Below are 24,604 nucleotides of genomic sequence, written 5' to 3' on the forward strand. Positions count from 1 at the left end.
TTTGTACTTTACTTGAGTATTGCCATTTCATGCTACTTTGTACTTCTACCCCTGTCCAACTTCAGAGGTAAAACGTGTGCTTTGAATTCACTTTACTTTGTAGCTTTAGTTACTTTACAGATGTGGAATAATGATGTGAAATGTAATCAACACTTAAATAACACTCTATGATCACATGGAGTAACATTCACATGGTACTCTGCAGCAGTATACAAAATATTTCAAACTAGCTGCACCTTTACCAGCGTTGATACCACATTGATGCATCAATAATAATAAATATATATATAATATAGTAATCTGAAATGGACCAACTTGCATAATAACTACTTTTACTTTTGGTACTTTAAGTATATGTTGATGCTAATACTTTTGTACTTTTACTTGAGTACTATTTTGAATGCAGGACTTTTACTTGTAACAGAGTATTCCTACACTCTAGTACAAGTACTTTTACTCAAGATCCATCTGAGTACTTCTCCCACCTCCGCACCCCAATCCAAATCCAGTTTAGGGGCGGCCCTGGTACAAGTGAAAGTGGGTGCATTTCCAGCGGGTGTTTCTTTTGAGTGTTTTATTTTGACACAGTTGACCGGATGTCATTGACGTCCAGCCTGGTTTTCCATGAAGCGCCGCTTTCCCAACAGCAGTGAGCGGCACCGGCCCGGCGTCTGTGTCACATGGCTCGATATGGGTGAAGGGTTTTCAGTTTTACAGCGGTCACCGAGCCAAAAGTAGTTTCAGGCTGAAGTATGTACACTTACTATGAAAAACAGGAAAACGAATCCTTGGACTGAGTCTATGTAACCGTGTGACTGCCACCCGCTCGGAGTTTCGCTTCTACTTTAAGTTTTCTCCCCACAGCTGTTCCTGGAAACGTGGCTTGTTTACGTGACAGTTGTGAATGCGTGAACGATACTTATTTAAGTTTTTATTCGGTACATATTTCCACCTTTGTTGTAGACAACTGCGCAACAACTCTTCACCTCCCGGGTTGTTGTTTTGGAGTCCCGTGTGAACAGCTGACACACCAACGGAAGTCCAACCCGCCCCGGAGTTGAGCGGATCCTCCATGGGACCCATCCCAGTGTGAGGATGATCGGGTCTCCGGACCTGCTGGCCTTCACCGGCACCGTGGGGTTTGGGGAGGGAGAGGAGGAGGAGGCTCTATCTGAACAACTCTCTGTCCCCCTGTTACCTCCACCGAACCCCTGGACCTCAACCTCCCAGTTCAACAGAGACTTCATACTGGTGGCTGAATTCTCAGAGCAGGTGTGTGTTTTTATTTTGGATGACTATCTTTTCCTGCTGTGTGTTTTTAATAAAATGCTATACTTAAACATCAAATCAAATCAAACTTTAGTTATTTAGTACTTTTTATACACAAAGGTAACTCTTAAGTGCTTCAGACAGTTTACAAGCAAATCTAACGATATCTCCCCCTTCCAGGTATAACCAGACTAACAAATAGCTTTGTGATTAAAAAGATCACATAATACCAACGCAGAACTGAATAAAACAGAAATAAATAGGTGCAATTAGAATAAAATAAATGTCGGTTGCAAATACTTTTGATGTACTTGTACTACACTTGAGTATTTCTGTAGTGTTCTCGTGCAGTGTGTCGAAACTCTGACTAAACACTGAGTTAAACCGTAGCCAATGAGACAAAGTCGTAGTAAGCTTGACCTTTTACTTTCACTTCTTCATCAACAGACGGTGAAAACTGCAAATACAATAATACAAAAATATTGTGTCTATTTATGACAACCTTATGACTAACATCACGTTATGCATAGTTATAAATAACAACAGAAACTGTCCAATACTGAAATGAGGCATTCTGATTGACAATTGCATCACTTTTTAGCTTGTATACAACACATCAAACAGTTTTTCGAACTAAATCCATCATAATATAACATCTTCAACATGTCCTTTAACAATCAAACAACTCACGGCATTGCCACTCTGATGCCTCCAAGTGGATGCTGATTGATTATGTTCCGATGCACATGTCGGCCATTCTTTCTACCCAGCTAAGTTCAACAGGAAGATCGCCGGAAGAGACTGAACCGGAAGTGACTAAACCGGAAGTGACGTCGTCGCAAAAACTAAAACAACAAAATAATATTAATTTTTACATTAGCTAATTTAAACTGTAAAGTAATTATTTAAGAAATAAATGTAATAATATTAAATGCCTGGAGAGGCAACACACTCCCCGCCTGACCTATGTGAGGTCACTTAGAACTTGTACAGATCTTAAATATAGTCTGTCTATCAGTCTTTAGGAAGGAGCAGAACAATTTCTGCAGTCGGCCGGAGAAAGGTTTTGACCTTGCCTTGGTCAGTTGTTTTCACTTCGACCTTCCTTACATGTCCATCTTTCCCAGGGAAAGTGGCATTGACTCTGGCCATAGGCCAATAGTTGCGAGCGGCCTGCTTGTCCCTGAGCAGAACCAGATCTCCAACCTGAAGGTTTCTTCGGGGCACTGTCCACTTCTGTCTGTGCTGCAACGAAGGTAGGTATTCTCGACTCCAGCGGGTCCAGAACTGGTTTGCAAGGGCCTGGACTTGCCTCCATTGTTTTGTGTACGAGGAATGCAACTCCTCTTACCAGTGAAGTAAAGGTGGAGAAGCGCTCGAAGCGTCCGGAGTTGAGTACCGATTCCTCCAGGTGGGTAGCAGAAGTTTGTACCTGAGGTCGGATTTCTGAGTCCTTTTCAGGGTCGATTAAACTGAACCTCTCAGCTGTCTGCGTTTTCTCTGCCGGTGGCTGACACAGGAAGGAAGGTCCAGTGAACCAAGAGGTCTGCGCCAGGCGGGATGCGGGTAAAGACCTTGATGCGTGGTCAGCAGGGTTGTCTTTGGTACATACGTAGTGCCATTGCTCAGGCTTTGAGGACTGCCGGATTCGTTGGACTCTGTTGTAGACATATGTGTAGAATCGTTTTGTTTCATTACAAATATAGCCAAGCACTACTCTGCTGTCTGTGTAAAACTTAATGGCATCTAACTTCAGGTCCAGCTCATCCTGGATAAGGTCTGCCATCTCTGCTGCCAAGACTGCGCCACACAGCTCAAGCCTGGGTATTGTCGGTTCTGACAGGGGTGCCAGCTTGGCCTTACCCATAACGAAACCTACTTCAGTCTTCCCATCTTCCTGCACCACCTTCAAGTAGGCCACAGCCCCGATGGCTTTGATTGACGCGTCCGAGAACACACACAATTCCCTGTGAACAGCTTTCGTGAGGGAGGTTGTCGTATATGTGCGCTGAACGTGAAGCTGTTTCAGGTCTTGGAGGGAATCTCTCCAATCTTCCCATCTGCTTGATTTGTCTTCCGGGAGGGGTGTATCCCAGTCAGATAGTTCAGAGGTAAGCTCTCTAAGGAGGGCTCTTCCCTGGATCGTGACAGGTGCCAGTAGACCCAGGGGATCAAAAATACTGTTGACTGTGGATAGGACTCCACGTCGAGTGAATGGTTTATCCACGGTTGATGCAGAGTAGGTGAACGTGTCAGACGTGATCTCCCACAGTAGACCTAAGCTCCGTTGTGTGGGTGCAGTTTCTCCACTTAAATCCAGGTCTTTGACGACTGGAGCACAATCTTCCAGTGGAAAAGCCTCTGTGACTTCTGGACTGTTTGATACGAACTTGTGCAAGTGCAGGTTTGATTCTGCGAGAGAGGCCTGTGTTCGCTGGAGGAGGTCGATGGCTTTGGCTTCAGATGGTAGGGATATTAGGCCATCATCCACGTAGAAGTGTCTTTCTACAAACGCGACAGTATCGGCTCCATGCTCTCGTGAGCCCTCTCTTATGGCTCTTCGTAGCCCATAAGTTGCAACAGCAGGAGATGGTGAGTTGCCAAAGACGTGGACCTTCATCCGGTACTCAACAACTTCCTTGTTCACATCACTGTCCTTATACCACAAAAACCGGAGGAAGTTGCGATGGTTTTCGTGCACTAAGAAACAATGAAACATCTGTTGGATGTCTGCAAGAATTGCAACCCTCTCTTTCCGGAAGCGTAAAAGCACTCCAAGGAGGGAGTTGTTGAGATCGGGTCCAGTGAGGAGCACGTCATTGAGGGAGACGCCGGAGTACTGGGCACTGGAATCAAAGACAACCCTGATCTGATTGGGTTTCTGTGGGTGATAAACCCCAAACGTTGGGAGATACCAGCACTCCTCCCCTTCTGTCAGCGATGGTGCTTCCTCTGCATGTCCATTTGCAAATATCTTCTTCATGAATGTCACGTACTGTTCTTCCATTTCTGGTTTTCTTTTCAAGGTTCGTTGCAAGGATGCGAACCGATTGACTGCCTGCCCTTTGTTATTTGGTAAAGGCTGGCGTAGTTCTCTGAAGGGCAGTGGGGCGACCCAACTGTTAGCTTCGTCTCTGTAGACGTTTGTGTCCATTATCTTCATGAAGATGGTGTCTTCCACTGATGGAGCAGGTTTGTTGTCGTTCTCAGTACGGTTGAACACTGTCTGTCCTAGCATACTCTCTGGTGCTGTACCAGACCTGTTAAGGCTACGGGGCGTCTCCTTGACATGCATGAAGCTTGTACAGGGTTGAAAGATTGAGTGGCGACCGCTGTCTAGCACGTTTGTCTTGAACGTGTTGACTGTTGGTTTATGTACATTACCCAAGCACACTTCTCCTATCACTACCCAACCTAAATCCAGACGTTGGGCAAAGGGGGCATTATGCGGTCCGTTGACCTGCTGCCTTACCTTGTGTGCCCTAAGGACATCTCTTCCGAGCAGCAGTAGTATTTCTGCCTCTGGGTCCAGTTCAGGGATGTGCTCGGCAATGTGATGGAGATGAGGCTGATGAAGAACAGCGTTCGGTGTTGGAATCTCAGACCGATTATTCGGGATCTCATGACACTCAATGAGTGGTGGGAGAGAAATGAGCACTGTGCCATCCAGTGACTCGATTTCGAATCCTTCTGCCCTCTTGCCGGATGTTTCTATGATGCCGGAGCAAGTTCTGAGATGGTACGGGAATGGTTTGCTCTTCACACTGAACAGCTTGAAGAACTCTGGTCTTGCTAATGAGCGATTGCTCTGGTCATCCAGGATCACATAGGCTTTGATGGCCATGTCCTTTGAACCCTTGGGGTAAAGCTTTGCGAGACACATCTTTGAGCATGAGCGGCTCCACTGGCCTGGACTGCAAACTTCTGTGCAGCTTGCTCCAACGACAGCAATGTCGGGATCGTCTTCTCCCTCCCCGCCGTACTCTCGTGACGGTGAAGGAGCCTTGACGGTTTGAGGAGGTGGGCCAGGGTGCATGGCTGTATCATGACTGGTGCTGTTGCATTCAAAGCACTTCACAGAGAACCTGCAGTCTTTGGCAAGGTGAGAGATGGAGGCGCAACACTTAAAACATATTCCTTTCTCTCTGAGGAAGGCCTTTCTATCATCGAGGAGTTTATTCCTGAATGTTCTACACCTTTTAAGGGGATGGGGTTTGTTATGTAACGGGCAGTTCTTGTAAGGGTCGTTGGTTGTGGAAAGATCCGTTTTGTGCACTGAGATGGGTTTGTTGGTGTTAAAGTTCCGTGAAAATGGTTTGTCAGGTTTGGTGGGTGTTGTGGTGCTGCCTTGATGAATGAAGCTAGGGTCGCTACGCTTTTTTGCCTCGTAGCTAACAAAGTTGCAAAAATACTCGAAGGGGGGGAAACGCCCGTCGCTTCCTTCTTTGTACCGTGACCCTGCGGACACCCACTTCTCCTGAAGCCCGTAAGGGAGTTTGTCCACGATTGGTCCTATCCCGCGAGAGGTGTCCAGATAGGACAAGCCGGTCAGATATCCATCTTCTTTAGCACCTTGGATCTCTGCAAGTAGATCCCCAAGCTCACGTAACTTCAAGTGATCCTTGGCTGAAATCTTAGGAAAGTTGTCCAGGCGCTGGAACATTGACTTTTCGATGACTTCGGGGGCAGCATAAGATTCACGCAACCGTTCCCATGCTTTGTCTAGAGCCAGATTGGGGTTGTTGACATGCACCGATCGCATGCGTTTAACCTGTTCACTAGATTCTTTTCCAAGCCATTTGGTCATGAGGTCCAACTGTTGGGTTGCTGTTAGGTTGACTTCGTTGGCTGCACTTGAGAAGGAGGAGTACCATGCACGATAATTCTCGGGCTTGTCATCAAACTGGTACAGCCCTGAAGTCACAAGGTCTCTTCGTACCAAATACTGTGCCAAAGGCTCCCCTAAATTGGACGTGGGTGTGCCAGTTTGAGGGAAATGTCGTGGAGTATACGACGGAGCATGAGCATTCATGGTGGGGTTGGCTCTACTAACCTTAGCCTTTGTTTCAGTTTTAGTTGGGTCAAATAATTCTGGTGGAGACGGTTGCTTGATGTCTGCATTTTCCCTGCTGACAGGTTGTAATTGTGAATCGTCTTCCACAGGTGGATGCCATGATATGAAGCTGTCATGTGACCTTGCTTTGAGTGAGGGAGCAACGGGTAAGGGTGAGGAAGGAGAACGATTTTTAAGGCTGATCTGGGATAGAACGTATTCACTGGTGCGTTCGATTTTCCCCTTTTCGGATTCAGATTTCCCGTCTTCGATAACAGACTGCATCGCCTCTGCGTCTTCCAACACTCGAGCTGTCACTATGGCTGCGTCAGCTTCTCTATGAAGGGTTAGCACTTCCAACTCTGTGTCTAACCTTATAGTTTCCAATTTATTTTGAGCGTCTCTAGTAGCTCTTTCTGCTTCTCTAGCAGCCTTTTCCAATTTTAGCTTAGCCTCCTGGCTGGCATATGAAGCTCTCACCTTTGCTGCTTCTGCTTCAGCCCGAGCATGGGCTGCCCTTACTGATGATGCTGATGTTTTGCTGCTCCTAGCACTGCCGACAGCCGACCTGTTGCTTGTTGCCATCGCGACCACTTCAAAACATCCAATGCTGCCTTTTCACTGTAGTGTTCTCGTGCAGTGTGTCGAAACTCTGACTAAACACTGAGTTAAACCGTAGCCAATGAGACAAAGTCGTAGTAAGCTTGACCTTTTACTTTCACTTCTTCATCAACAGACGGTGAAAACTGCAAATACAATAATACAAAAATATTGTGTCTATTTATGACAACCTTATGACTAACATCACGTTATGCATAGTTATAAATAACAACAGAAACTGTCCAATACTGAAATGAGGCATTCTGATTGACAATTGCATCACTTTTTAGCTTGTATACAACACATCAAACAGTTTTTCGAACTAAATCCATCATAATATAACATCTTCAACATGTCCTTTAACAATCAAACAACTCACGGCATTGCCACTCTGATGCCTCCAAGTGGATGCTGATTGATTATGTTCCGATGCACATGTCGGCCATTCTTTCTACCCAGCTAAGTTCAACAGGAAGATCGCCGGAAGAGACTGAACCGGAAGTGACTAAACCGGAAGTGACGTCGTCGCAAAAACTAAAACAACAAAATAATATTAATTTTTACATTAGCTAATTTAAACTGTAAAGTAATTATTTAAGAAATAAATGTAATAATATTAAATGCCTGGAGAGGCAACACAATTTCCACTTTATGCTACCGTATACTTTTACTCCACTTCATTTTGGAGTCGAATACTATTGTAATCTAAAACATTTTTCTAACAGTTTACATTACTTTGCAGATTTAGATTATTAAAACAAAATATCAGCACATTCTGATACATATTTAAGCTTTAAGATACCCAACAATCTATGTAAAGTGAATCAAATTTGCACTGCATTTACTATTTGTGATAATACAGTAATAGTGCAGTGATTCCGGACTTTTACTTTTACTGTAGAAGTCATCATGAGGAGGGAAAGTGGAAATGAGATAAGACTTTATTGATCTTCTAGGGAAATAAAGAAAAAGCCTGACTACAGCACATACAACTATACAATGCAATAACTTCGAGGCCAGTATAAACGTGCTGTAAGTGTCCTACTGTTGCAAATAATAAAGGAACCAAGCCTTCAACAAATAGAGCATTTCCTTTTGTTATCCTGGGTATTTTATATTGTATTTAATAACAACTAGTGAACAAAAGGTGTTGAATAATTATAATGATAAATTGGAAAGTAACATTGTTTTATTTGTTATCTAAATTTTAAAGAATAACCAAAGTTCAACAAAAGAAACATTAGTTATTGAGTTATTTTATATATATTCTTTAAATAGTTTTTTAGATACAAGTGTGGTTTTGTTGCTTTTATTTCTCTTTTATGGTTATAGTGTGCCCATTGAAAGTGAGTGTAATTAAATGTATTCAGGAAGTCTCAATGAGAAGTTCACTTATGTAAGCGAGACCAACGTACTCAAAATATGAGCATGTCTCACAAAGCAGCCATTGCATACAAACCAGTTTTTAAACTGTGAAAGGAAAGTGATACTGATTTCTTCATCCAACCCTTGCTGCAATGATAATGACATACGATTGAATATTTTGTGAATCTCAGTAGGTGACACATTCACAAATAATGTTAAACATAACAACCAACATTAAAGATTCAACTAGAAACTAAAAGCAAAAACTAATATACTAAATATACAACAAATGTTACATTCTGCATTTGACCCATCCTAGTGTTAGGAGCAGTGGGCTGCCATATGTACGGCGCCCGGGGAGCAGTGTAGGGAACGGTGCCTTGCTCTGGGACACTTCGGTAGCACTTGGTTTTTCCGGGATTTGAAATGGTGACCTTCCAGTTCCCAGGCCAAGTCCCCTATGGACTTGTCTTCAGGTGATTTTCAAAAATGCGTGAGATTTTTAAGACAAAAATAATTGTTATTAGTAGCTCCAGATGAATATCTACTCTGCTGTGTGTTCACAGGTGGGACCCAAACCTGTGCTGATGATACCGGACGACCCCAGGTTCATTGGATCATTCGACCTCAACCACTTCTCTGTGCGCATCATGTCTGTGGACTACCAGGCGTCGGGCCCCGGCCACACCCCTCCTGCATCCCCCGGCCCCCGTCTCAACTTCAGCGAGGACTCCAAAGTTATTCTTGGGGATTCAGCGGATGATGCATTTGCATATGTGCAGCACATGACCCTGTATGACCTTGAAGCTCGGGGTATGGTGCGTCCTTTCTGCATGGCGTACGTTTGCTCCGACCAGAGGAAGCTGATGGAGAACTTCTCTGAGCTGTCGACAAGCTTCTCTCAGGCCTCCGACAGCCTTAAGACGGGAAACAGACAGGCTTTCTCTTTGGAGCTGCAGAGAAAATTGCAAGAGCTTGAGTATGATTATGATTTACTCTGATGAAATATTAATAAACATCTACTTATGTGTTAGAGAGGTGAAAATATATCACCTGATAGCTTTTAGATTTCACACATCCCAGAGTCTTATACAAACCAGCCTTATAAGAGATTGAGGAGGGCTGTCTTCACAGAAATCGCAAATGACTTTGTCGGTGTGGAGATATCATAGGAGATAGTTTTCAGAGAGTATCAAATGAATAAGCTTTAATCTGTAGGTTGGGGATTTCAACATATTGACTAATTTTTGAGAAAATAAAACCCTTGGAAAGGTCTCCTAAATTGGACATAATAATAAAAGGTTAAAGTGGAGAACAAAAAAAAATCCTTGAGAACACAAAGTCCATGTGTTGTATGTTACATACGTTCATGCATGTATAGTCCTGCACTCCAGTTTTAAGTTACTTTCCAAAGCTGCTGAATAACTTTACTCTGTTTGACTGTTTCAGGTATACACGGTTGGCTTTGCATCAGGAGACTGATTCTCCTCCAAGGAGGGTAAATGGGTTTACAGAGGAGGGAGAGAAAGCAGATGAGCTTGAAGCTGTAGAGCATTCAATCCTTAATCATAGAGACCTCTTGCGCCAGGTCACTTCCTACCCAAACAGGAATCTGAAATGTCCTGACTTCCTGCCTTACGACCCAGCCGACTCCCTCAATGATACAACAGCAATACTGCCTCCTGAGCCCGGTTCCTCCACCACCCCCTCCTGCAGGTCCGAACGCCGTCTGAAGCCTCTCCAGGAGCTTTGCAACTCCTACTTCCTGTCTCTGATGAAGGAGCAACTTGCTGACACAGAGCGACGTCTACGTGGCGATAGGAGTGTGCTGCGGACGACTAGTACCATACAGTCGTTGTCCCGGAGGCTCACGCTCACCAACTTCCTGTTTGAGCTTTGGAGGCCAGAGGAGGGATCTGAGGAAGAGCGAGAGAGCGCTGAGGCCGAGCTGCAGAGGGCGACGGGGAATAAGAGCGGCCTTGGGGCGTTTCAATCAGAACCAATGAGCATGGAGTCGTTCTGCTCCTGCGTGGAGGAGATCCCCATCAAAATGGAGGCAGGAGATGCCAGGATAATGACCCCTGACCCCAGCGTTGGCACGGAGATGACGGGGAGTGTGAGCAGCAGCGACAGCATTGAAGTGCTCGGGACTGAGAAGTCTTATCAGACCCAGAATGGATCTGACAGCAGAGGTACTGAAAACAATTAGCTGATTGCTTACATTGAACATATTTTATTTATTAGGTTGATGGAAAAAGTGTGTACTTTAGATGGAATGCATATGACACGCAATGGCCTCTCTGACATGGTTCCCTCTCTTCAACAGAAACCTCAGTCGGGATGAAGGACTCCTCTTACAGGCGAGCTGCAGTAGATTCAGGTGTCAGGCACGGCAGAGTGTACACCAGACGAACAAACAGCGAGGACAGCATCGAGGTTCTGAGCACCACAGAGTCCATCTTTCCTGACGACCTCACCGCCATCACAGAGGAAGAGTCAGAGTACCAAGCTCTTAGTAATGGCTTTGAGAAAGAGGAGGAAATACCGGGAGAATGTAAATCCAACAATGTCCTCAAGGAGGATAACATATTGAATCCAACCTCTTCAGTTACCAAGGATGAAAACCAAGCGCAGGTTCAGGAATATGACGGTCGTGTTGACAGAGAAGAGACCTTAAAGCAAAACACCGTTAGTGGTGAGGTTTTAATGAAAGAGGAGAAGGTCATTGAATGTTTGACGAGCAATCATGTGCATGAAGACAACGGTTCTGAGAAGACGTCCAAACCACTGCCAGGTTAAACATCTGTTACAGTATTTATGTCATTTAAACACAATTTAAGTATACAATAAAAGTGATTTGGCTAATTTAAAGAACATAAGTTCCTATTTTTTATTGTGCTTCAGTTCAAAATGAGTACAAACTTTATTATGAAAATCCATCAGTATAAAAGTTTAGCCGTGGATGGACAGATAAACACACAAACAGGGGTTGGATAAACAAGACTATGAAAATAACACAGTTTAATAAAACCGTTAACATGAAATAACCTGTTATTTTTTAGATGAAGAAATGGTGGAGTTGATACCTCGCTGGTCTGGAGTCCATCAGAAGGAGCGGTCGGTGCCTGACCTTCGTGTTAACTTTGCCCCGACTGTAGCTCTGGCAGAAGTCGATCGGTGGTCTCCGCCCTGTGCTCCTCTCCGGCTGCTGAGCGTCGACGAGGCGTCCGACTGCACCAGCATCAACGGCTCCACAGACCTGCCGTCTAAAAGTCAAAACGTTCACAGCATCCCCCACTCACATCAGAGGAGAAGGAGGAAGGCCGGACTGAGAGCCCTCAGGTTCCTTAAACAGAACTCCTTCTCCCAGCATGCCTTGTTTTGTCTCCTGAGCGGCCGGCCGCTGGTCGTCATCGGTGGTGACGAGAGTTTGGTCAGGAAACTGGTGGATGCTCTGAGTCTCTTCCTGCCGGCTCCTGGTCCTGATGGGAATGCTGTGAAGGTGTGTCTGAACACACCGCTGCAACTGACCGACCTGCTCACCTGGAGACTGATAGGAATGCACAGGTACAGCGATTGTTAGATGTTGATACATAACTTTGAACATTTGTTAATGTTTACTATTATATACTTAATTATGAGGGGGCACAAAAGCTCATTGCACCTTATTGCCATTATGTTTTATTTGCTCTTATGCAGTCAGAAGGAGTTGTTGATTTGTATGTGTTTAATGTTTGATCTTGACTTTGGTATGATTTTTTTTGTAATATAATTTCCTCATATTTCCATATTTGTGAATTTGTGGATGTGTTATATACTTTCCACATTTAACTGTTGAAAGCTATGCAAGCATAATGCCAAAAAACCCAATATCTGATATCTGAGTTTTTATGGTAATGATGAAAACAATTGAATGCGTATAAATGTTGCGTACTCTTCTTCGCTGTTTAACCAGATCATCCTCCATCACCTCGGCCAGCATCATTCACTCTCTGACTCGCTACAGTCGTTACTTGGCGCTGTTGGACCTGGACCAGAGGACGCTGCGCTGTCCGTCGTACTCCGGCTCTCTCATCAGCCGACTGGCCGACCCTCACTCCGGCATCAGCCGGGGCATCACCTACCTGCTGCACCTGGAGAGCTGCCTGACTGCACTGGCCAGTCAGGCGCTGCTGTGCACCTTTAATCCTGCGTTACAGCGTCCAAACAAATCTGGAGGGAATGATGCCTCAGAAGAAAAGGACTTCATGTGGACGCGAGGATTGTGCAGCAGTGAGAATGATTTGAAAGTGATACACTTCCTGTGTGACCTCATTAAACAGCGCCATGCAGGACGTGGACCACCAGTTTTTGGATTCTCTTACGACTCAATGCACCTGCATAAAAATACATTTACAGCATAAACAAATAAAGGACAAAAACTAGTAGACTAGTCAGGAAGATAGACTATAATATTACCTACAACTGTGCACTGATTTATCTATAATCTAAGCTGTGTTGTCCGACACTGAAGAATCACGCTTTTATGTTTTTATCTGCGGTGATGATTTTTTTTCTATGCATGATTTTTACTCCATGATGGTTTTGGTCATATATCTATACGTTATTGGATACAAATGCACTAGTGCCCCTCTGGCACCGAAGACTTTTACTTATGCTGGCAGACTTCACACATGAAGTATTCACTTTTATTGGAGTGTGTTTTTAAAACTGATGGCTTATTACTGTTTGACATGTGAACTGTTTTAAATTAAGATAATTGAGCCGCATTTAAACAATGCTTAATTTAAAGGGACATTTCAGATTGTTTGAAGTGGGGTTGTACGAGAAACATATCCAGAGTCAGTGGTGGCACATCCCAGTCTGGAGAAACAGATTGGTGTACCAGCTTAGAGGCAACGCATTTACTGCTGAAGACGGGCAGCAGCAAAACCTTTTTTAGTCACCCTCAAAATCAGTATCAGTTTGAGTGTGTGCTGTCCTGGTTTTCAAACCAGGAACTAAAACTGTTTAGTACGCTGTCTTCAATGTCACCAGTCAAAAAGGGAAATTAGAATTTCCTAAATAAGGAAATTGCTGGTTTATGCTTCATACATCAGTTAGTTTTTGTGTTGCTGTCTCTTTGGTGACAAACTAAACACACCAAGGCAGCACAGTCAAGCAACTCCTAAAATGACTCTTTATGACAATGGGGTCCGGTGGCTCTGAAGAGAGCATTGATAACATCTTCAGAAAAGGGCTATCTGATGTCGAGGTATTTCAATGATAATATCCTTAATATAGCCCTCTCTTCAATTGACATGAGTTATTTTAAGGTGGCTAATACTTGTCCCTGTCCTTGAGAGCAGAACATCGCTTTGCTTCAGTGCTGGAGCTCGCTAAACTAAGGAGCGCCAACTACTGTTGGTTTATACTGACTATGGACAGGTGCCTCATAAAACCCCACTTCATTAAACAGGAAATGCCGCCTTAAACTCTGAATAGAAGCTGATGACAGAGCCTTGTTTAACACTGTACTTTTATTTGTGTTATTTGTACTGTTGCAAATATGAGCCGATTTAAAGGTTGCATGCATTTACTCTGAAAGTAAAATCATATATTTGACATGGGGTTTAAATGTGAAGCAACATGAAGCAATAAAAACACCGCAAACCGTCATATTTTCCATTTATTTTCCAACATAAAATGATTACATCTTTTGGGCATTTGTAACAACAAAACTACTTCCAGAAAGTCATTGAATTAAAAAACTGAAATAATCATCATAAAGTGTCTTTCAGATTGGATTTACGCTGAATCACACTGAGGATGTGTTAGAAGTCCCTTCAGGTACATTGTAACGTCTGTAAAAAAAAATCTGACATTTTCCTGTGGCTCCTCCGTCACCAGTGTGCAGAAGAGGAGGCGCTGGGAGTCGATGTTTGACAGAAACATCAGCGAGGGGTCAGGCTGCAAACACCAGAGGGATACAAACTGGTTATTTCAACATTCATCAGCTGTAGGAAGGAGGCTTTGCATCAGGGGTGTGCAAACCATTGGGATGTGGACCAATTCAAAACGGACAACGGGCCGTAGTTTGGACACCCCTGCTTTACAATCTGGTAACACTTACAGTTTGGTTGTTCTATGTGCAAATGGAGCCAGTGATGGGAGAGACGATAAGCCTTGGGGGAGAGCAAAGATATTATGTCATATCCACTCACAGACTATTATATTTCAAGGTCTTTATTAAAACTGCCCCCAGAGTGCACATCTCTCCAGGTGCATCTCCCTCTCCGCTCCCAAACAATCTCACTAAAATGCCCTCCAGGCTCCCTACAGTGCTGCTAATCTAACCAAAACAGATTAATTAACTTCGTATCCTGCCTTGCTTCAGTATATCATAGACCAGGTACGAAATTATTCTGTAAATGTTTTAAAAGAAACTCTAATGGATGTCAGTGTTTGAGCCATGGTGTAGCCAAGATGTGACCTGCACAGACTATGTAAGGCTTGTTTCTTAGCGAGGAGGATTTTACAGATCTTTTTATGGCGTACTCTGCTATGAACTTTCTTTAAAAGCATGCTTTGTTGTTACTTTTTTTAAGAGCTCTGTCCCTTCAAAATAGAGGAATACATACATTTAAAAAAGCGCAATGTGGCATTATATGAAATCCACAACCGGTGATACAACCGAGTGTCTGTGTTATTGAGGCGTTCTGTTTTGGCCATAACTCTAACATGCCTTGTCGTAAAAGTTTTAATAGACAAACTTCTTTTGAAATTTGCAGAAACAAGTTAAAATGGCAGATCATAGTACAGCCAGTTTGTATAACATCATCCTGCGTGTACAGCAGACCAGCAAAACAGGAAAAATCCACCCAACTTTACTGTATATGACCCGCCACCAAAAGAGAAATGGACACTGCAGACTTTCCCTTTAAGAGTTGGTTCTTGAACAAGCAATAAGAGACAGAGCAAGGAACAGCTAGTGAGAGTAGTGGTACTTACAGCTGACACTGAGCCTTTACTTAACAGCGTGTTTGAAGTCCACTGGACTGCCTACAGGAGGAGCAGACAAGGCAGGTTAAATCAACACCACAGCAATACGATACACCGCGTGACGCATCACCACATGTGAAGGAGCGACTTACAGTAGGTGCTGATCACCACATCAGGAGAGGTCATGAAAAACAAGGCGACACATCAGGTCCAAAGCCTTTTTGGAAAATGTAATAGTTCATCGACTGTTATGAATTAAATACAACTCACTGGTCCTCACTTGAAGGAGACTGAGGGGGTGGTGGTGGAAAGTAATGGTAATAAATGATCCCCATCTGACAAACAGAAACACAAACATGCTTTGCTGTGGCGCCTGAAGGCAGTTTGGTTTCTTCATTTACAGAAACAGTGAACAGTTTTCCCCGCTAGTGGCTCTGTATAGTAATGCTTTGGTGAGCGTGCCATTGTGTTTGTGTCTCTAGCTTCATCAGCAGATGGACACCATGAGAACAGAGAAAGAACAAATCCCTGCTGACTGCAGAGGGCGGGTTAGTTGAGGGAACGGTGGATGAAAAGATCACTATGCTGATAATAACCTCAGCTGTTTGATAAAGGGTTTTGTTTTTTGGGGGGGGACATCTCATTTTCACAGGTTACCTCTGTTCATAGAACATAGAGGCCTTCATGGAGCGCTGGTGTTGCTGCAATTTGTAATTACTGCCACTAGGTGACACCAAAGTATACAGATATATATATATCCATCCATCTTCTCCCGCTTTTCCGTCAGGGTCGCAGAGGTAACAGCTCCAGCAGAGAACCCCAAACTTTCCTTTCCCTGGCCACATCAGCCAACTCTGACTGGGGGATTCCAAGGCGCTCCCAGGCCAGCGAAGAGATATAATCCCTCCAGCTGGTCCTAGGTCTACCCCTCGGTCTCTTCCCAGCTGGACGTGCCTGGAACACCTCCCTAGGGAGGCGCCCAGGTGGCATCCTTCAACTGGCTCCTTTCAACGCGAAGGAGCGCCGATTCTACTCCGAGTCCCTCCCGGATGACTGAACTTCTCACCTTATCCCTAAGGGAGATGCCAGCCACCCTGCGGAGAAATCCCATTTCGACCGCTTGTATCAGCGATCTCGTTCTTTCGGTCATGGACCCATCCTTCATGACCATAGGTGAGGGTAGGAACGAAAATGGCCCAGTAGACAACGAACTTTGCCTTCTGGCTCAGCTCTCTTTTCCTCACAACGGTGCGGTAAAGCGACTGCAGTACCGCTCCCCCCACTCCGATTCTCCGGCCCATCTCACGCTCCATTGTTCCCTCACTCGAAAACAAGACCCCGAAATACTTGAACTCCTTCACTTGTTATATATATATATATATATATATATATATATATATATATTGAACTACAGTGAAAGGTTTAATGTAGGTGTGGCAAAAAAAACAATAGTGTTTTTTCTGTAAACTACACAGAAAGATGTTTTAGTTAAAAGGAAACAAAATCATGGGTTAATAATGTAACCTGAGTTATCATATTGATACTTATTTTTCCACCTCCAGATAATCAGGACATTATAGGTTTAGTGATGAATTCATTACAAGGAAGGATTATAAAGATGCCCGCACACCTGTCATGATCTCAGTCTCCTTGGAGAACTCCAGCAGGAAGGAGTTGAGGCGTTCGGGGCTGGTGGACAAACTGCTCCACAGCCAGTTGAGAGCCCACACGTTCCCCTGAGACACAGAAACATTACTGATCTCAGATTTATGGTGTTACGGAACATAGAAACTGTTAGAGAGTCAGAAAACTGTTCAGTTCTCAACAGGGACAGGAGATTACCTTAAACGTGTTGAGCACAGGGAGGGCCGGACTCAGAGGAGCATCAAGGATTCTCAAACATAAAGCTCCCGTTACCACCAGCAACAAGGCCTGATCTGGGTACTCCTGTAAACACAAACACACATTTTTCAAGTTGGGCTGTAACAAATAGCTAAATTTACGTCAATTCTGTTTAAACCGTTATCTAATCCATTTATTTAAATTTAGGTCGTTTTTTTGGGTAGATGTCCCAAAAACCTCACAACAGCTATTAAGAGGCTTAAACAAAAACCTTAATTGAGCCTCTGCACATAAAGGAGAAACATTTGGTACAGTCCTAATATTAAAAGTATATTAACCACCTGTGACATCCATTTGTTTGAGTGTATTTGCGATCTTATGTACGAACCTGCACAAAGAATCGTGGAATCTGAATGTTTGACCCGTACTTGTCCTGAAGGATTGAATGCACAACAACCGTCGCTTCCTGAAGTCCAGACATGACAGAGAAAAAGACCTGAATAAAAGCAATTACTCCAAAAAACCACAACATTTGAAACAGGAGCAGTATATAAACAGGAAACACTTACGTGGAGAAACTCTGGCCTCGGTTCTTGCAGAGCGTTGCTTGTGTTAGCAACTTTGAGTATACTGGTCCAACACTGAGCCTGGATCAGAAAGAAAGAACATGCTGGGCTTGTCATAAATGTATTCATAGCGCAAATTCACGCACATTAGATAACTTCAGGCCCATACTGCAGTTGTGTGCTCATCATGAATTTCAGCAACTTAAACTGAAAAAATGGCCTTGAAAGATGACCTGAGAGGTCTGGGTTACTCAAAGCTCCTTCTGATTATGTACACGACAATTTTGGGCTTTAAAAACACGATTGATCCAACGATTTTTGGTCAATACCACTTAGACTCTAAATCAAAACTATAAATCTTCCAGAACCAAAGTCATGTGTTGTTGCCTCCAGATAACTGTTTTAAAGTCTACAAAACTTTGAATAACTCAGACTTCCAAATAATGTTGTGTTTTAAAAGAGCTGTTGTTCCTTTCTGTTGATTTGCTATGAAACTGAGCAGTGATAGCAGACTCACATCGGTGTAGACGGCAGAGCAGCATTTCTGAACCCTGAGAGCAAACCTGACCAGAGTAACATGTGTCAGCGGCACAGCATCTGCAGAGTGGAGACTTATGAGAAAATCTTTTTTTATTATAATAAAAAAAAAGTGTAAAACAAGTTATTGATCTACATCTGACCTTTAATCGGCTCCCACGCTGCATCAGAAGAGGACAGCTCTGCTGGCTGCATGACCGCCAGCTTTGGTGCTGTTGCAGTTTTAAAGATGCAGAGATAGAAGAGGAAGAGTTGTGGCGTAAAGCGGGTGGCGGGGGCGTTCACTGTGGGGAGCAAACTGCTCAGAGCAGTTGCCAAGTCCCCCATCATGCACGTGAAGTATGGGATGACGTCCTGCAACTGGTGGAAGCTACAGAGAAACAAAACAAAAAAACTGCATTAAAAAAAACAAAGAGAATAAAATAAACATAAATCGTGAAAAACACAGGTATCAAATACATGAGTAAGACCTCTCAGTATAAGTGGAACATAATATACTGCCTAAGGATATCAGAGCAAGTTTTTCAAAGTGAAACACAAAGGGTACATCTCACTTTTACATACATAAAAAACTTCCATTAAAAGACCCAATTCTAGGAAAATACACAATGAAATGAAAAAGACTTACAGTTTGGGGTTGTCTGTCTCGACAACTCGTAGGTAGCGACACAATTCTCTGTATCTGTAGACAGACATACCAGACAGGGTTAATTTCATTAGTAGATGAAGAGGTGAAGAGTGAGGCAGAACAGCTACAGCGTGGATTGCTGCCACGCCTCACACTTCTCTCCTGCAATATGTTTATGGCTTATACTGTATGTCACTGTTGGAGGAGCGGAAACGTTAAGATTACCAACCACTACGCTTTAGCCACATATGACCGTGTGTGTGTGTGTGTTGTACCTGTGCTGTCGCTGTAGTAGTTCTGTTCTCAGTAGAACTACAGAGATCTGCTCCCTAAGGAAGTCATTCTTGCCTTTGTCTTTGCGGAAGCCCGACACGTTCTGCCCTTTCATCACGGACACCAGCAGGACATCATCCCAAGGACGAACACTCAGACTGAAGCACACACACTCAAAAAGTTATAATGTGCAACCTTGTGGAGGAAATAAACAAACGCGGTTGTGAGCTGCTGCCTCAGAGATGCATTTGAACACACACACCAGTTCTTCATGCTCTTCAGCTCAGTGGGGAAATTCAGGCCCTTGTAAAACTCCTGCAGTTTGAGTCTGAACGCTGGTGGGAAATCAGCCATCACCATCTGTCTCTGTACAGACTCTACGACCCTGAAAAACCCCAACACATGCAGGGAAGAAGACGTTAATATAAACAAATTAATGAACAGACAGGATGCAACACACTGTGTGTCAGTGTGTGTGTGTGTGTGTGTGTATACCTCTGCAATAACACTAGTCTGGCTATACCAGCATTAGCCATGGCAGACTGTGGGGTGAAAGACCTGTAAAGAATCACATAATCCCAGAGGAAATTAATACACACAAAAAACATAAAATCTGTGAAAATATCCATTAAAGCTAGAACAGGAAATGCAAAATGATGTGTGTGCGTGCATGTGCATGTACCCTGAGACTTGAAAATGTTTAATAAAGTCCTCAGTGGCTCCAAGCCTCATGATGGCAGCAGCTCTGCCGTCCTGTTTATCTGCTTTGTTCAGGAAGGAGCACACAAACTCGTACACCGGAGTGTAACTGCAAAAAAAACCACAAAAAATACACTTCCTAATGTCAGTGCTCAAATGTGACATAATAGTGTATTTGTAGCCATGCTTTGGTCTATTTTTTTCACAGCATGTAAATGTCCACACACTTTTGTTTGAATGTTTTCCATAGTTCGGGATTAGTTTGCGTCTCGAGTCTCACACACCGTTACTTGACACTGTTCCTGAGACTTGACACTCGACTCTTACTCGATATTTGGGTCATGTGAACATCATCGCATTCACTCCTTGATAATCATGCACGAGTCATTGTCTTTTCATAGCCTTCAGTGTTTCACCTTGATTATAGAGGCAGTAGGCCAATCAGAGTTTTATAATGACCTGGATAGTTTTCCCCTTCAGTCACAGCTTCTTTTTTCTTAGACCTAAAGACATTTAAAATCCAGTTTGCTGCAAGGACACTTATAAACTGAACTTCATGTGGAAAACTGTTAAGTGCTCCTTATATGCTACACTATTGTTTGGGTTTTTGGAAAGAAAAAAGTTTAGCATATGGTATTGGATGGGAATTTGGTACAAACATTTGTAGATCCTAAAGACTTTCACAGAACCCTGATCTATAAATGGGAGCTCACCTGCACAGATACAAATATTCTTTCGAATGTGTTACAGCTGTACGTCACTCACTCATAAACGCGATTCTGGCGTGATTGGCTCAGACCGCACTCCTCAGGCACTCTTCCCTTCACGAAAGCAGTGAACAGGGTGGCGAGGCCTCGTCTGAAGCTCTGCAGCATTGTCTCTTGACAAGAGGAAGACAAATCCAGTGGAAGTTAAATTACATGTAATTAAAGACTGTGGTTTTTCCAAATGTCACTAAGATTTCCAGATGTGTTCGTGAGAGCGACTACCTGCATTTCGGAGGTGAGAGTCTATTTCCAATAAAGTGAGGTTAAAAGTCTTCAATCCTCCCAGCAGCGCGCAGTTTCTTTGGTTGTTCCAAAAATCGCTCCTGTTGTGGCTGTTGCAGTGGCACACATCTTTGAAACACCACAGAACACACTGAACACACACACACACACACACACACACACACAGGAAAATATTGATGCAGCTGTGAGGCACTTATCGCTCAACAACAAATGCAAATAAACTTTAATTTAAGGTCATTCTGAATAAATGTAACTATTCCAGACGTTAAGTCAACACATACTAATGAGGCCAGCTTGTCGCAGATGTAGCAGAAGCACTGATCACACATGAGCTGGTTACTGGACACAGGAGCAGAGACCTCACAATCCGTAGCTCTGAAAAGTACAGAAGAGAGGCCCCGTGTCAATAACTCTAATAGAGGTACAAAAAGCTAAATATTCACAAAGTATGGGTGCATACACAAATAAAAAGAAAGATATCCTTGTGCATTCTCCACCAAACTGTGAATTCTAAACTGTGAATTCGGTTTACCGTAAAACCACCAAAGACTGTGTGTGGTAATTTACTCACGTGAAGGAATGTATGGGACAGTCGTAGCGTGCGTGAGAAAGGACATCAGCCGTGCGGGAGAAGGTGATGACCAAGTCTTCATCCAGAGCAGTGGGAGGTACAGCACACTCTGAAACAGAGAAGAGGAGCAGTTACAGTGAAGTATTTATAACATGAACACCCCTCACATACAGGCTGCTGGTGAGTAAACAGCTGTTACCACTCTTCTTCACATCCTCCGTCTCCACGATGAGGACCGAGGGTTCATTGCACGATATGGCTTCACAGTCTTCATCATCACTGAGGATGATGATTTCTCCAGTGTTAGCCATCGGAAAAACTGGAAAAAGAAAAGGCATTATTTAACTCACGTATAAATACTATGAGTACGATGTTGGTCTAGTCTTTAGGCAGTGGTGGAAAGAGGATTCAGATCCTTTAATTCAATTCAATTACTGTATGAAAGTATTTTTCACAATACAATAAATTAAAGCCCTGCATATAAAACTATAGGAAATAAAAAGTACTATTTTTTCAGTAAAATGTTCCCTGTCAGAACTATGTTGTTGTTGTTTTTTAGACCAATAACACTGAGGCAATCGTGTGAATGTTGTATTTTAAATGTTTAATATTGTGCTGATTTTCATAGCATTGCATCATATTATTTCAAGTCATCATGGCTCAAAAGTAACTAAAACTCTTGATGAAGTGCAGTAAAAAGTCCATTATTTTCCGCTGGCATTCTATGCAATACTAAGTATCAGGTTTCAGAAAGAATGGAAAAAATGGAAAACCTCAAGGAAGATACAACAATGTCCAATTAGTACTTTTCTTTTAACTCCGAAAGTTTACATACTGACTTATTAGGATGTTGGAAAGAGGGCAAGCTCATGTCGATAACAAAACCAATGTACATTTAAATCTGGATCAGATTTGAGTGGGTTTTATCCATAAACATTGCATGCTTCAGTAGCTTTAACTTTCTTTCTGTTTCACTGAACCACGTTAGTATTCTCGTACTTTTAAAATATGCTAGTTAGCGTTCCTCAAAGCAGGAAACCGAAAGTCAAATACGTGTAAAACAACACATGATTATGTCAACATTAAAAGTTCCCTTCTTTACTGCAAAACATAAATGCGAAATACTTTTACATTGCTGTTTTGATATTAAATACAGTAAACTAACCTTTGTTGTCCGTTTAATCAATCAACAAATAACTACATCTGTTTTGCCGCTCGGCGTTTCCTAAACTCACCGTCACCGGATGTTACGTTGTACTTTCTTCTCTGATGGCTTTATTAGCGGACAGCAAACTGGCTTGCAGAAGGATTACCATCACCTACTGGTCTGCAGTGTTGAGAACAAGGCGCAAGGGATATTGTTATTTTTGTACAAATCATTTTAATTTGGGGGACATTTCTCATTCACAGGAGGAAATAGACTGACTCTAAACAAACATTTTAATTAGAGTTACAACAATATGGCAGAACAATTAAAAAATAAAACCAAATGTGTATTTAATAAATATGTTTATTTAAATATTACCTTTTTTTTTATCACTGTTTTTCTTTATAAATACATATATATATATATATATATATATATATTTATTTTTTTGTATATGTATATATACATTGCTATGTACCCCTGAGGTTTTGTGTGCATAATAAACAAAGTATAAATATTCTTTAATGGAACTTTTTCTCTCAGTAGTATGTTAAGTGGTTATTAAGTGCGACATTCTGCCCCTTCGTTTGTAAATGCCTCTAACATAAAAGCATCTTTTTATCCCTTCAACTGTACTGTCACTTTATTTTGTAAAGGCCATTGTTTGCTCAGAAAATGACCCAAAGAATATATACAGTGGTGGAAATAAATATTTGATCCCCTGCCAATTTAGTTTACCCACTTAGCTACAAAGCCATGAACAGTCTGTCATTTTAATGGTAGGATTATTTTAGAATATCCAAAAAATAAATCCAGAAATGTACATTACAAAAAAGATATAAATTAATGTGCATTTAATTGGGGGAAATACGTATTTCATCCCCAATAAAACATGCTTTAGTTCTTGGTGGAGAAAGCCTTGTTGGTCACCACAGAGGTCAGATGTTTCTTGTAGTTGGTCACCAGGTTTGCTCACATCTCAGGAGGGGATTTTGGTCCACTGCTCTCTCTCAAAATCCTTAAGGTTTGGAGGCTGATGCTTGTAAACTGGAAGCCTAAGCTGCCTCCACAGATTTTCTATGGGATGAAGATCCGGAGACTGACTAGGCCCCTCCATCACCTTAATGGGCTTCTTCTTTAGCCACCCCTTAGTTGCCTGGGCCGTATGTTTTGGGTCATTGTCGTGCTGGAAGACCTAAGTCCCATTTTCAGTGTCCTGGCTTGGCTGAAGGTTATCAGCCAATATGTTACGATACATGGCCACCTCCATCCTCCCCTCGATGCGGTGAATCGCCCTGTCCCCTGAGCAGAGAAACACCCCCAAAGCATAATGTTTCCACCTCCATGCTTGATGCTGGGGATGGTGTTCTTGGGGTCATAGGCAGCATTTGTCTTCCTCCAAACGCGAGATGTCGAGTTGATGCCTAAGATCTTGATTTTGGTCTCTTCTGACCACATCACCTTCTCATAAGCCTTCTCTGAATCATTCAGAGCTTCATTGGCAGACTTCAGACGGCCTGTACATGTGCCTTCTTGAGCAGGGGACCCTTGCGGGCGCTGCAGGATTTTCATCCATTACGGCGCAGTGTGTTACCAATACTGGGGTCCCAGCTGCCTTCAGATCATTAACAAGTCCCTCCTGTGTAGTTATTGGCTGATCCCTCACCTTTCTCATGATCATTGATCGTGGAGCCCCAGACCAAGGGCGATTGATGGTCATTTTGTGCTTCTTCCATTTTCTAATAATCAAACCAGTTGTCTCTTTCTCACCAAGATGCTTGTTGGTGGTCTTGTAGCCTATTCCAACCTTGTGCTGGTCTACAATCTTGTCCCTGATGTCCTTAGACATTAGTTCCACCATGATCACAAGACCTGTCTTTAGTCTTGCCCTCGATGGAGAGGTTGTAATCTGATTTATTGACTGTTGACAGGTATCCTTTATCCAGGTAACAAGTTGACATCAGGAGTACTTTTTAAAGCAAGAGGACTTATTTAACCGCTCCGTGGGAGCCAGAATTCTTGTTGGTTGCAAGGGGATCAAATACTTATTTCCCCCAATTAAA

General features: G+C 43.0%; 2 protein-coding genes across 4 annotated transcripts; one reads left to right on the plus strand and one right to left on the minus strand.

Annotated features, from left to right (window-relative positions):
- Nucleotides 1-596: 596 nt before the first annotated feature.
- Nucleotides 597-13,943, plus strand: smcr8b (Smith-Magenis syndrome chromosome region, candidate 8b). Its single transcript, XM_063883190.1, has 6 exons — nt 597-1,272; nt 8,854-9,266; nt 9,737-10,479; nt 10,614-11,081; nt 11,350-11,854; nt 12,243-13,943. The coding sequence occupies exons 1-6, from the start codon at nt 1,096-1,098 to the stop codon at nt 12,688-12,690; spliced, it is 2,754 nt and encodes a 917-aa protein (XP_063739260.1). The 5' UTR covers nt 597-1,095; the 3' UTR covers nt 12,691-13,943.
- On the minus strand, nt 13,943-22,634 carry zgc:112980 (uncharacterized protein LOC503706 homolog). Of its 3 annotated transcripts, XR_010165820.1 has the most exons (21): nt 22,560-22,634; nt 21,594-21,713; nt 21,395-21,503; nt 21,105-21,198; nt 20,803-20,953; nt 20,579-20,693; nt 19,797-19,922; nt 19,610-19,672; nt 19,377-19,499; nt 19,117-19,272; nt 18,842-18,895; nt 18,357-18,583; nt 18,194-18,273; nt 17,680-17,757; nt 17,499-17,576; nt 17,111-17,215; nt 16,899-17,004; nt 15,539-15,603; nt 15,278-15,328; nt 14,400-14,451; nt 13,943-14,236 (listed from the first exon to the last, which is right to left on the minus strand). XR_010165820.1 is itself a non-coding variant. In XM_063883191.1 (19 exons), the coding sequence occupies exons 2-18, from the start codon at nt 21,703-21,705 to the stop codon at nt 15,294-15,296; spliced, it is 1,812 nt and encodes a 603-aa protein (XP_063739261.1). In that variant the 5' UTR covers nt 21,706-21,713; nt 22,560-22,634; the 3' UTR covers nt 13,943-14,236; nt 15,278-15,293. The 3 variants fall into 3 exon arrangements, 1 of the variants encoding a protein (XP_063739261.1); XR_010165821.1 differs by lacking the exon at nt 15,539-15,603; XM_063883191.1 differs by lacking the exons at nt 14,400-14,451; nt 15,539-15,603.
- Between the last annotated feature and the right edge of the window lie 1,970 nt (nt 22,635-24,604).

The sequence above is a fragment of the Eleginops maclovinus genome, chromosome 5 (genome assembly GCF_036324505.1).
Source record: "Eleginops maclovinus isolate JMC-PN-2008 ecotype Puerto Natales chromosome 5, JC_Emac_rtc_rv5, whole genome shotgun sequence".
Taxonomy (NCBI): Eukaryota; Metazoa; Chordata; class Actinopteri; order Perciformes; family Eleginopidae; genus Eleginops; species Eleginops maclovinus.